The sequence below is a fragment of the Gracilinanus agilis genome, chromosome 3 (genome assembly GCF_016433145.1).
Source record: "Gracilinanus agilis isolate LMUSP501 chromosome 3, AgileGrace, whole genome shotgun sequence".
NCBI lineage: Eukaryota > Metazoa > Chordata > Mammalia > Didelphimorphia > Didelphidae > Gracilinanus > Gracilinanus agilis.
In genome coordinates this window covers 123,567,890-123,580,187 of record NC_058132.1, presented here as the reverse complement: position 1 = coordinate 123,580,187, position 12,298 = coordinate 123,567,890, and the positions used below count along the sequence as shown (strand labels likewise).

Sequence of the window (12,298 nt, the reverse complement as noted above, 5' to 3'; positions counted from 1 at the left end):
AGTTTCCATTTTCTTTATGTCTTACACTGTTGACTCTCTAGCCATTTTATTAGTCTATATTTGTTCCTTTTACTCACCCATTTTCCTTTTATTTTGGCCAAATAAATATTTTCCCATTCGTTCCATTTTGTTCTTTCCCCCTTGTTCCAATGCCCTTTCTTCTTTCAAATTATTCCACACACCATTAAATATCGTCTTGTCTGTCCAGTAAAACCAGATTGTTTCTGTTGCACATAATTAGAGAAGCACTACTCTTTGCATTTCCTTCACTCCATTCCCAATTCCTTAACCTCTATATCCAATTCAGTCATCCTATTTATGCCTTTCCAATTTTCCTTTAGTCAATCAGTCCACAAGCATTTATTACTTTCTGTATGAGCTAAATACCGTACAAAGGGCTAGAGATATGAAGAAAAAGAAAAACACTTCTTTCCCTTAAAGAACTTACACTCTAGTTGGGAAAACAGCACACATAAATCAGAACTTGCAAGATAAATACAGAGTAGATAGAAGGCACGCTTAGAATTAATAGTATCAGAGACCAGACTGGGAAGAGGACAGAATCAGGAAATACCTCCTGAAGAAGATAGTACCTGAGCTGGGTCTTAATAGAAGCCTAGGATTGGAGAAATGGACCAGGAATATATAAATTGTAAGCTGGTGTGTATATAGCTAGAGATGTTCTATGCTTGAGAGGCTCTTCTTTTTCTACTACATCCACTGAGTTCTTTTATGTACTTTACTAAAATCCCATCCATCTTTTACTGAAACCTTTCTAAAGCCCTCTTAATTCTAGTGCCTCCCCTCAGTTCATTATTTCCTATTGATCTTGTACATAGCCTGTTTGGATGTTTTCTTCTCTATTAGATTATGAGCTCCTTGAAGGGAGTGACTATTTTTTTTTCTTTGTTTCTCTAGTGCTTAGCACATTGCCTAGCACATAGCAGGCACTTAATTAATGACTAACAATTTACTGATTGAAAACTTATTGCTTTTCTGTGATGGAAGATAATTTTCTTTGGATAGAGAAGTGAAGCTACTATCATTGTGTGGCTATTTGTTGTGGGCAATATTGTTGGCCAAACCTGAATCAGAGGAACACTCATGCCTGCCACTATTTTCATTTACAAAAATATCACATAAAATCTATTCCGAGGAAATACAAGATACCCTCAAAGACTTAAAGCTTTTAAAAACTATTTTAAGAATTCTTAATAAGAAGCTTAAAATGACTCAAAAACTTTATAGACACCTGCATATTCTTTAGGAAGTGACGGGAGGGAATGGGACAACAGGCCCATTTTTGTCTCTTCTGATTTTGTTTGGCTTCACTTTCTGCAGTTATTTAATGAAGGCTGTTTTCTTCCCAGGTGTGCTCTGTGGGATGGTGGCCATAGCAGATTCTGTCAAGCAGGAAGCAGCACTGGCCGTGCATACTCTCAAAAGCATGGGTGTGGATGTGGTTCTTATAACTGGGGACAACAGGAAAACTGCAAAAGCCATCGCCACACAGGTCTGCTCATGGCTGTGTTCGGGTTATTGGTTGCCATGTGTTGCCCTTGGCTTCATTAATGATTTCTGTGGCCAGCTCTCTCTGGCCGCCGGTGTCGCAATATCCAAGGATTCAGAGTCCAAGGGGACCTCAGAGATCATGCAGGCCAAGCCCCTTGTGAGGAAACTCAAGTCCTCCTGTGGCGAGGATTGCAAGGATTGTTATCTTCATTTTTACTGCTGACATAGCTAGGAAAGGTCGGGGCTGGCACTTTCCTTCAGGTCCACTGTCTAAGGCCAGGACTCTTTCTATGTCTCTCATGACTTTGCATGTTCTGTATTAGCCCCCATCACTGATGTAACCAACTAGTCTAATAGAAGAGACAACATGTACAGGAGAGGAGGCACTGGGTCCAGGAGAACGGGCACTGCCTTGGGAGTCAGGGCATGGGATCAAATTTTACTGTTGATACTTCTTATCAGTGAGACCCCGGAAAAATCACTTAATCCCCCTAGGATCCAGTTACCTCACCTCTGAAAGGAAAGTGTTAAACTAAATGGTCTGTTCTAGCTCTAGGTCGATGATCCTGGGTCTAAAATGCAGATGATCATTAAGATTGTTTCCAGCTCTAAATCCTGCCATCCTTAAACCTTGTACTTTTAGAAATTAGTTAGTTCTTTGCAACTGATTATGCCTTGCCTGGGAAAGAAGAAGTTACACGGAATATTTCTGAGCTAATTTTGAGTGTGTATCAAGATAATTAACTAGATTAACAGTAATGCTGTGAGACTGTTTTTAATAATATTTCTTCCTCCAAGGAATTTTGGTCTCTGAAACTCATGGGGTGCTGCCAAGCTACTTCTTCGGGAAAAGCTTATCAAATTATAATCACAAAGTTGCCTTCATTTGCAATAACTGAACAAGTGATAGCTCATGAATGTGGATTAATTCCCATAATGGTAGTGGAAAGTATTGTGATTGCCCTTTTAGGAATGCACTCTGGTCACATGGTATAATACCAACATAGAATTCCAAAACAGAATCTAGGGTAGAAAGCTTCCCAGAAATGCCACCAGCAGTGAGTCTACCACTGATGGTTTCTTTCTTTGCTTAAAGTTGGACTTATATGCTTTTAAACGTCAGCTATATGCATTTCCCATACTTGGAATGAGCCTTATAGGTTAGTAGAGAGAGGTAACATAGAGTAGTGCTAGAGTAGGGGTCAGGAAGACCTGAATTTAACTCCTACCTCAAACATTTTAACTGTATAATCCTATATTTTCAGGACTAGACCTCAGTTTTCTCATCCTAAAAATGGGGATCATGATAGCATCTACCAGAGTTGTTGCAAAGATCAAATGAAATAATATGTTAAATACTTTGAAAAATCTGAAAGAACTATATAAATGTCAGCTGTTATTACTTTTATTAAATTCCTATTTAATATGATTTGAGGGGAACTGAGAAGTCTTCCCCAACTATCCCCAAATCTACCAGTAGTGCTTCATTCCTTTGAGCTAAAGCATTTGGTTAAAAAGCAAAGATCCCTTGACAAGACAGCCCAATAAACCTTATAGTCACGTACCTTAGTGTGATCCTTTCAGGACTGACACAGAATTTTAGAGCCAGAAGAGACCTTAGAGGATGCCTTGTTTAGGGATCCTTAGCCTTTGTGTGCCATGGACTCTGGCAGGCTGGTAAGCAGACCTGAAACTGAATGGAAAGAAATGCTCAATTTCAGTTGGAGATGAGTGAAAATAAAGATGTAATGACTTCTCATCCAAGTTTGTAGCCCTTCTGAAATCTGTCCATGGATCAGGACCCCAGACTAAGGACCTCTGCCTCTTACAGAGGAGGAAACTGATGGCGCTAGAGCGTGTGAGTTTCCCATGCTGTCGCCATCTTCCAGAATTACATCACCATGGTACATATTACCTGTATCACATAAGTGTAAGCAGGTTTTGATGATTAAAAAGAAGGAAGAAAATTCAGAACATAGGACAAGAGCCAGGTCCAGAAGTTTTGGGTAGCTTTTCATGCCCAGAAAGGGAGGATGAAGACAAAGATTGGAGCTTCCTAGGGACAAGCTTGGCGGTGTTTTCTGGGAATGACTCTACCCAGAACTGTACACGATCTTGTGCTTTTAAAAACTGCCTCATCTTTAGCGACAGCTGCTGGAGAAAGTATCAGTAACTACAGAAGCCCTCGTGCAATGTTATCCATGATTTACATTTATTTGTATGCGGCGTGTTTTCCAAAAGCTGGCTGAAACTCAGGATGTGGGAGTGTGTATGTGGCGGGGTTTGTGGCGTGGGCCTGGCTGACAGCGATGCTCTGGTTACGCTCCATTAAGGCTTGGGCTCCAGAGCACAGATCCAGGAGAGCAGAACTGGCCTTGCCATGTCCCCAGAGGTGGCGGTGATGGCACTTTCTCACCCTCTGATGCTGAAGTGCCCTGAGAAGCTCAGCTGGAATGAGCAGCTGTGAGCATGCACTGGAATGGGAAAGAAAGACCTGAATGTCGTTCTCCATCTCTGCCACTGACTCTGCGTGGCCTTGGCCATGCCAATTATTTTCTCCTCCCTTAAAGGAACAGATTGGAGTTAATTACTGGTTCCCAACCTTCCACAAAGAGAACTTTTTATGTCAAACAAATTCAATTAGTAAAACGTGGTAGTAAAAATGTTGGCAGCCAGGTGGCTCAATGTATTAGAGTACCATGCCTGGAGGCAGGAAGACTTGAGTTCAAATTTGGCTTCAAAATCACTTCACCCTGTTTGCCTCAGTTCCTCATCTGAAAAATGAGCCGGACAAGGAAATGGCAAACCATTCCACTATTTTTGGTAAGAAAAACCCAAATGAGGTCATGAAAAGTTGAATATGACTGAAACAACTGAACAACACAAAGTATCTTGGTACAAATTACTGAGCATATATACATAATGACAAAGTGACACTACTTGATATGTTTATGAATTCATGGACCCTCTTTTAATAACTACCACCTGCAAATTGGAACCACTGCAGTAAATGATCTCAGTCAACAAACATTTATTAAGCACTTACTCTGTTCCAGGCACTGTGCTAACCCCTGGGATCACAGTGACAGAAATGAAACAGTCCCCACCTGCAAAGAGCTTGCATTCCATGGGAGCTCTCTAAGGTCTTTCCGCTCTAACACTCTATGATTCTGTGATCTCCTTTAGGCTGCCTAAGGGCATACTTTGCCAGTAGTCATCCCAAATGAGTCTGCTCTTCTGCTATTTATATGTTTCCAGTTCCTCCTTTGATAAACATGATAATTACAATGGATACTGATATAGTGCCTTGAGATTTATAGGTTTTTTGATTTTTTTTTTTTTGCATCAGCCCTGTGTGGTAGCTGGTACAGTTATGATCATTCCTATTTTAAAGATGAGAAAACTAAGTCTCAGAAAAGTTCAGCTCTCTTTCCACTCTACCATATTGCCTTGCTAGCCAGTCTGCTCTCTTAGTCCTCCTACATCCGGGAGATAGGTGGTAAAGGCAGCATGACAGTGTTCTGTTATCTTTCCCAAAGTTCTTGGTTCAAAAGGAATGGAAGCCTTGAGCTTCAGAGGGCTTGTAATCCTTAGGATACCACACTGTGGCTTTCTTTCCTTACAGGTGGGCATCAACAAAGTGTTTGCAGAGGTTCTCCCCTCTCACAAGGTGGCGAAGGTCCAGGAGCTTCAGAACCAAGGGAAGAAAGTGGCCATGGTAGGAGATGGCGTGAATGACTCTCCAGCTTTGGCAAGGGCTGATGTTGGCATTGCCATTGGGACAGGCACAGATGTAGCAATTGAAGCTGCTGATGTTGTCCTCATTAGGGTGAGCTTGGATCTCTCCTCCTGCCTTCTTTTGTTTTTTTTCTAACTTGGGGAAGGGAGTGGAGTGGGAAGAGGCCATAATCAATGAGGTTGGCTTCCTTAGTCACAATATGCTTCTGTGTTTCAGAATGATTTGCTAGATGTGGTTGCTAGCATTCATCTTTCCAAGAGGACTGTCCGGAGAATACGAATAAATCTGATCTTGGCCTTAATTTATAACTTAGTTGGGATACCCATTGCAGCAGGTAGGTAGTGATTTGCACCAAAGCCATTCATAACGTTGGCTCCTGCCTGTTCTCCAGAGAAGGAGTAGAATTATTCTGGTTTAATCTTGTTATGAGTTAGAGATGAGCCATACTCTGTTGGAGGGCAACCCCCAGTGGAGAGGGATGATAAGTTATATCATGAACTTCACTATATTTTTGGAAAACAAATAAGAAACTGTTTCCTTGGATCCAAGATAGAGATTGGAGTTTCCTGGGACGGAAAACTTTGAGATACCAACAAAATCAGACAACATTTTGATGATAGGACAATTTAATTTCCCCTGCCTATGTAAGGTGGAGGGATCACTCTCTTTCCTAGGATAGGAGGTGTAAAAGGGGGGGAGCTGAACTATCTTTATAGTCTCATGAGAAAGGCTCCTAGCATGTCAGGTAATAAAAATAGCTAACATTTTTATAGAACTTTAAGGTTTACAAAGCACTTGACTCAGTTTAAAGTAGTATAAATATTAGCCCCATTAATTTTTTTGCAGATGAGGAAGCAAGGGAAGAAGGATTAAATGAATATTGCCCAATTCCAGACAGCTAATAAGAGTCAGAACCAGGACCTAAACCCACATTCCAAGTCCAGCTTTCTTTCTGCCACATTTGTTACTACATGGAGGGGTTGCAATCTGTGTCCCTGAAGGGAGGACCTGCTGGACTGATAAAATCACAGATCTCGCAGAGTATCAGAATGTGTATTTGTCCTCACTTGCTCACTTTTCTCCCTGTTGTGAGAACTCTCTCTACCTCTCCCACATATATCTCAGTCCCTGAGGATCCAGCTCTCCTATTAGAACTTATTAAGACGAAGCCCTGTATTTTATGTCTATAATGTCTAGTTCAGCCTTCTTGACTGAGCAGCATTTCCTTCCTGCCTTATTCCCTCCATCTGAAACTTTCAGGGTTAGAGAGCTACTACTTATATAGATAGCATTTATATAGACAGTGCTTTAAGGTTTTCAAAGCAGTCTACAAGCTATCCCATTTTAGGTTCACAGTCTTATGTTCCCACTCTGGGAGGTGGATGTTATTATCATCTCCCTTTTACAGATAGGCAAAGTGAGGAATATGACTGGAATTTCTAAGGTAGAGAAATGCTCACGCTACAAACTGAGAAGGGAGTTGAAGTCACTGAAAATGACTTTTCCTTCTTTAGTCTCTCTTTCTCTCTCTTTGTAATTATAGGTGGCTCATGTAACAGGGATTAGTGCTCTTGCCAGCAACCTTTCTTCATTCAGTGAGGCAGCAGAACCACCCCCTCCTCTCAGAATTAATTGCTTTTACTTCCAGTGTTTCTGTCTGATAAAGAACCAGGAGCTTGTGCAACCAGCTCATTTTGCCTGTCTTGGTTTCCTCTTCTGTACAATTTGGGAGGTGGGGGGAACCAAGCCCCTCATTTCTGTTAAAATGTTTTGAGTGAAAACTGATCTTTAAACGGGACAGTGATCTGGTATTTAATGGCATGAATTCCCTCTACTTATAGCTTATCCTCAGCCCCTCAGGGTCTTCTTGAGTGTCTCCTTGAACAAATTTCAAAACTGTTGCCTGCAGACTAAGCTTCTGGCAAGAGCCTCTCTATTGGCAGCTAGAACAGTTCTGAACAGGCAATTGAAAGGCATTTCTTAAATGCCCACTATGTGCTGGAGACAGTGGATACAAGTATATAAGGAGATAAGCCTGCCCCCAGGGAGCTTACATTCTAAAAAGACTTACAATTCCTGGCTGGATGAGTTTTGGAAGCCTGCCAGAATTTTTCACCTGAGGCATAACCTATGAGAATTTTTTTTAAAACCCTTACCTCCCTTTTTAGAATCAATATTGTGTATTGGTGAGAATACTCAAGGTGATAGAGCTCCAAAGTAGGACTCAGGAGTGACCAGCAAATGCAAAGGATTATTCTAATCAATCATTTTGTGCCAGTAGTCTACATTAAAAAAAAAAAAAAAGAAATGTTTCTCTTGTGTCTGCTACTTAAGATCATAGATGTGGAGCTACTAAGGGCCTCAGAGGTCTTCTGATGCAACTTATTTTATTCTGATGCCCTTATTTTATGGATGAGGAAACAGGTCCAGGGAGGTTGTGACTTTCCCAAAGATTCTTGTGGGGGAGGAGGAGGGTGAGATCATGGGCAAGATTTGAGCCCAATCCCTCTTGACTCCAGAGAGTGCTTTCTCCTGTACTGTGCTCTGTTACAAGGTTTCACTTCCCTTTTCCCCCAGACCCCTTCCCAAATGCCTCAATAGATTATATACATCTATAAAACTTAAAACTTACAATGCCATATGTTGTCCAGTTTCAGGAAGAACAAAGCAGATGGGATCATTAAGAAGCATTAAGGCTCTTTTATGATCCCATGATTTCATACTCTTTAGTTTTGAAAACATAATTGTTGAATAGTCTCATTCTAAAGTGCTCTGTGTCAAGTGAGCACTCAGTGGAGAAGTGCTGAAGATGATTTGGACAATGCTAAAGAGGGGAGTAAGAGAGGGGCAGATAGAGAGACAGAGACAGAGAAGAGTTAGAATAAGAGAGACAGAAAGAGGCAGAGAGAGACAGAAACAGAGTCAGAGAGAGGCAAACAGCAGACAGAGACAAAGACAGAGACCAAGAGAGAAAGACCAAGAGAGAGAATCAAATATGTCAAACATTAGATTCCCATCTCCCATGGATAGCCTCTTGGGTTTAGGATCTTGTTGGTGGTTTTTGTCTTTAATTTGTGAAACTTCAGTGATTACATTGATGGGGGTACTCTGTCAGAGGGTGCAGACCACAAGTCTCCCAGCCCCCTGGTTCCTTGGCTATCACTATTTATTACCTTCTATAAATCCTCCCCACCAGATCCCTCTGACAGTCTGCAGGACTTCCTCAGGATCCTTTAACATTCTGCCGTGGCCAGTAGAACACCCAGGAGCCTGGGTCTGTTCTTCATTCAGAAGGCAGGAGCAGCATCCCTCCTTTGCCAATCACACGTCTGCTGAATAATGTCTTTTATGCCATTTCTTGCTACAGCCTGCTCCCTGCAACTGTACATTTCTCCCTTGCCTTCTAGATCACCCACTTACTATCCTGGTGTTCCATGATAATCATAGCCTGATGGCATCACTAGAAGAACCCTGGTACTAAGAAAGAATGGACTTTCTGCCTGAGTTAGGACAACCAAAGTTAGAACAAACAACAGAATCCTAATATTTTTATGAGCTGGTGTAGGGCATACTCTTCTTTTACTTCCTTTAGGACTGAATAATTAAATTCAACAAATACTTATTAAACACTTTCTATGTGCAAGGCAGTAGGAATATAGTTTAAAACAAAATGGTACCTACCCTCAAGGAGCTAACCCAATCTAGAATATTTGCAGAGTAACTTCACAGTGGAGGGAGCACTAGTAACTGTGTGGGGGATCATGAAAGGCTTCAGGCAGTTCTATGAAGGAAGTGTGGGATTATCTGAGCCAGAGGAAAGGAGACCCAAGGGACCACCAAGGTACAGAGCAGGAAAGTAAAGATTGTCACACTCTAGCCCTCTCTTACTTTTCCAGGCCTCTCATACCTTCTTCCCCAAAACATATTCTTCAATCTGGTGACACTGGCTTCTGGCTATTCCAAGAAAAAGATACTGCTTCTTCCAGCCCTGGACATTTTGTCTGTCTGTCCCCCATGCCTGCAACACTCTGCCCCCTCTGCCCTGACTACTGACTTCCCTGGCTTCCTTTAAATCCCAGACGATACCCCACCTTCTGAGGGAATCCTTCGACAACCCCTCTTAATTCCAGTGTCTTCCCTCTATGAATTATTTCCTATATTTACTACAAATAGCTCGATTTCATGTTATGTTTGCTATTAGATTGTAATCTCCTGAAGGGCAGGGACTGCCTTTTCCTCTTTTTTATTTTTATTTTTTTGGTATTCCCTAATAGTCAGCTTAGTGCCTGACACATAGTAGGTGCTTAATAGATGTTTATTGATTGATAACTTGGATAGGGCTTTCTGGCCAGTTTAACCAGAACTTAGAACTTTGTAGCATAAGCTTTGTTTTTGTATTCTGATGTCTAGCACTTAGTAGGCACTTGATAGGTGCTCAATTTTTGCTTAAAAAAGGAGATAAATGGGAAACAAAAGTGGAAAAGCACATAGGAGCCATATTGTGTAGGGCTTTACATATGAGTTCTGAGAGTTGTATTTTTATTTTATCTTGTGTCTATTTCTTCTCACTGGCTAGGTGTTTTCATGCCCATTGGCATTGTGCTGCAGCCCTGGATGGGATCTGCTGCCATGGCGGCCTCATCTGTGTCCGTGGTGCTCTCTTCTCTGCAGCTTAAATTGTAAGTGTCACAGAGAGGCCCAGGATAGGAAGGCCTCCCTGTTTGAAAAAGCCAGATCGCCTTCTCAGCACAGAGCCTTTCTTCTTTATGGTCCAGGGCTGCCACAATAGGGCATCCCCAGTTCATTCATCCGAAGCCCAGATTTAAGGTTTCCAGTGGAGCCAAAGGTACCCTGTGTTAGTCATAACCAGCTGCTCTGTCACTAGTGATGATTAATGTTTGCTAAGTGATGAGGGTAGTTGCCCTGCGTTGTATTCAAATAGTGCCATCTTTGCTCTCATGGAAGCTCTTTCAATTTTTATTTTTTAAAGAAGCCTTCTGCTTTGGAAATTTAAAAAGAAATTTTTTAAACCCTTAACTTCCGTGTATTGGCTCATAGGTGGAAGAGTGGTAAGGGTGGGCAATGGGGGGTCAAGTGACTTGCCCAGGGTCACACAGCTGGGAAGTGTCTGAGGTCAGATTTGAACCTAGGACTTCCCGTCTCTAGGCCTAACTCTCAATCCACTGAGCTACCCAGCTGCCCCCTGCTTTGGAAATTTTTAAAGTAGGAGAAAAAGTCCTATCCCTTGGCAAGGGGCACTTTTTCCTTTAAAGGGAATGGGATCCTGGAGGAGAAGGAGGGAAATGTAGCTCCTGTTTTTGGAGAGGTGGGTGAGGTATGTTGTATACAAATCAGATGTGATCACTGAGACCACTGTTTTTGTTTAAATTCCTTTCCTTGGTGACTTGGGGAATCTCATGAAGTGGGACTAGTGGTCTAAGTAGACATGACTGAGGTAAAAACAAAAGTTAGAGATAGAACCTTTAAAAGTAAAAAAAAATCAAAACAAAAACATAAGCAAGGCAACCCTTGGTACTGTCTTTTTCACTTTTGTTTAGTCTTTAAATAGGTATTTTCATTAGTCAACAAGAGCTAAAAAAATTCTAAAAAATTCCATAAGGTTACATTTCACTTTCCTTATCCCTCTCTTCATAGTTATAAGAAACCGGATATGGAGAAATACGAAACCCAAGCCCATGGCCGCATGAAACCCATTACTCCATCCCAGGTCAGTGTTCATATTGGCATGGATGATCGGCGAAGGGATCCCAGTAAGGCCACCGCATGGGATCAGGTCAGCTACATCAGCCAAGTGTCAATGTCCTCCCTGACATCGGACAAGCTGTCCGGGCACAGTCCGCTGGTGGAGGAGAGAGGGGACAGATGGTCGCTGCTCCTCAATGAGCGGGATGAAGAACAGTCCATCTGAAAGGCAGCAGCCCCACAGAACATTCACAGCACGAGCAGGGCGCCACGTTTCCCAGAGGATCAGGGCGCTCCCCAAACACAGAATGAGGTGCAGAGAAATTCTTTTGCTCCAGCTTGGCTACACAACTGCATCATCTCTTTTCCCTTCCCGGCACGATCTGAAGGCTTCTCTGGCATTGGAAGAAATTCTGAGACACTTATTCTTGACCAGGGAAACCTATAGCTTTTTCCAGAAATGGTTTTAGTCCTGGGAAAAAGAGTTCTACACCATGACACCCGTCTTCAACACTGTTTTGGAATATACAAGGAAGAAAAGCTTCAGCTTCCACCATTTTATCAATTTTTTGCTTTTGGAAAAGGAAAAAAAAAATCCCCTAGGAACAAGGGAAGAAAGCCGATATTCCTCAAGGAACCTTTTTTATCATTTGGGACAAATAGTAATAGGGAAATGTGGGGAATCACACTAGGAATAAAAAGCAAACTAAGTTTTTCAGTAGAGTACTTATAAAAAACTTTACATATCATATTTTTCATGAATGCCAGTCTTTATATTTATCATTTTGTTGAGACCATGGTTTACCTCAAAGTGCCATTCTCTAAGAGCACTCAACTTCTTTTTCAATTTTTATCTCTCCTCTTCCTCTTCCCATTACCCCTCTCCCCATTCCAGTGTGTCCTCCCCCCCCCCCCACCAGTCCCTACACCTACATTCCTTTATTTTGCAGCCATGATTCTCTGGACCTTTGTGGCCCACCCCTGGCCTGTCCTGTCTTTTTTCTGATGTCTCTGCACTCTGCCTTGACTTGACTTGTGCACTTCCTGGCTGAGGTGGTGCACGTGTACACATCTACACAGTCACTCACACAGTGGGATTATTTAGGAAACCTTAGTAAACCTTAGTAAATCAAAGCCTTCTTAGCTGATTCATGGCCTTCTGTAGACCTCCATGAGCCCTGAAAAAATAGAAGTATTTGGGGGGAGTTTTAGGGAGTCAACTGGACCTTCTCAAATTGAAAAATGCATTTTTTAATATTCAACAGCTACTTGCAAATGGCATCTACATCAAGGAGGCAGATGGATCTTGTTTTATTGTCTAAGTTAATTCACTACAGCTGATAA

General features: G+C 41.9%; 1 protein-coding gene across 1 annotated transcript in view; it reads left to right on the top strand.

Moving 5' to 3' along the window:
* ATP7B (ATPase copper transporting beta) overlaps positions 1–11,847 on the top strand; it is an 80,586-nt gene extending 68,739 nt beyond the window's left edge. Inside the window, exons 17-21 of the mRNA XM_044666052.1 lie at positions 1,371–1,513; positions 5,138–5,341; positions 5,468–5,585; positions 9,828–9,930; positions 10,907–11,847. Of these exons, the coding sequence (XP_044521987.1) occupies positions 1,371–1,513; positions 5,138–5,341; positions 5,468–5,585; positions 9,828–9,930; positions 10,907–11,180 (842 nt within the window). The 3' untranslated portion in view covers positions 11,181–11,847. The remainder of the gene's footprint in view (positions 1–1,370; positions 1,514–5,137; positions 5,342–5,467; positions 5,586–9,827; positions 9,931–10,906) is intronic.
* The last annotated feature ends 451 nt before the right edge of the window (positions 11,848–12,298 follow it).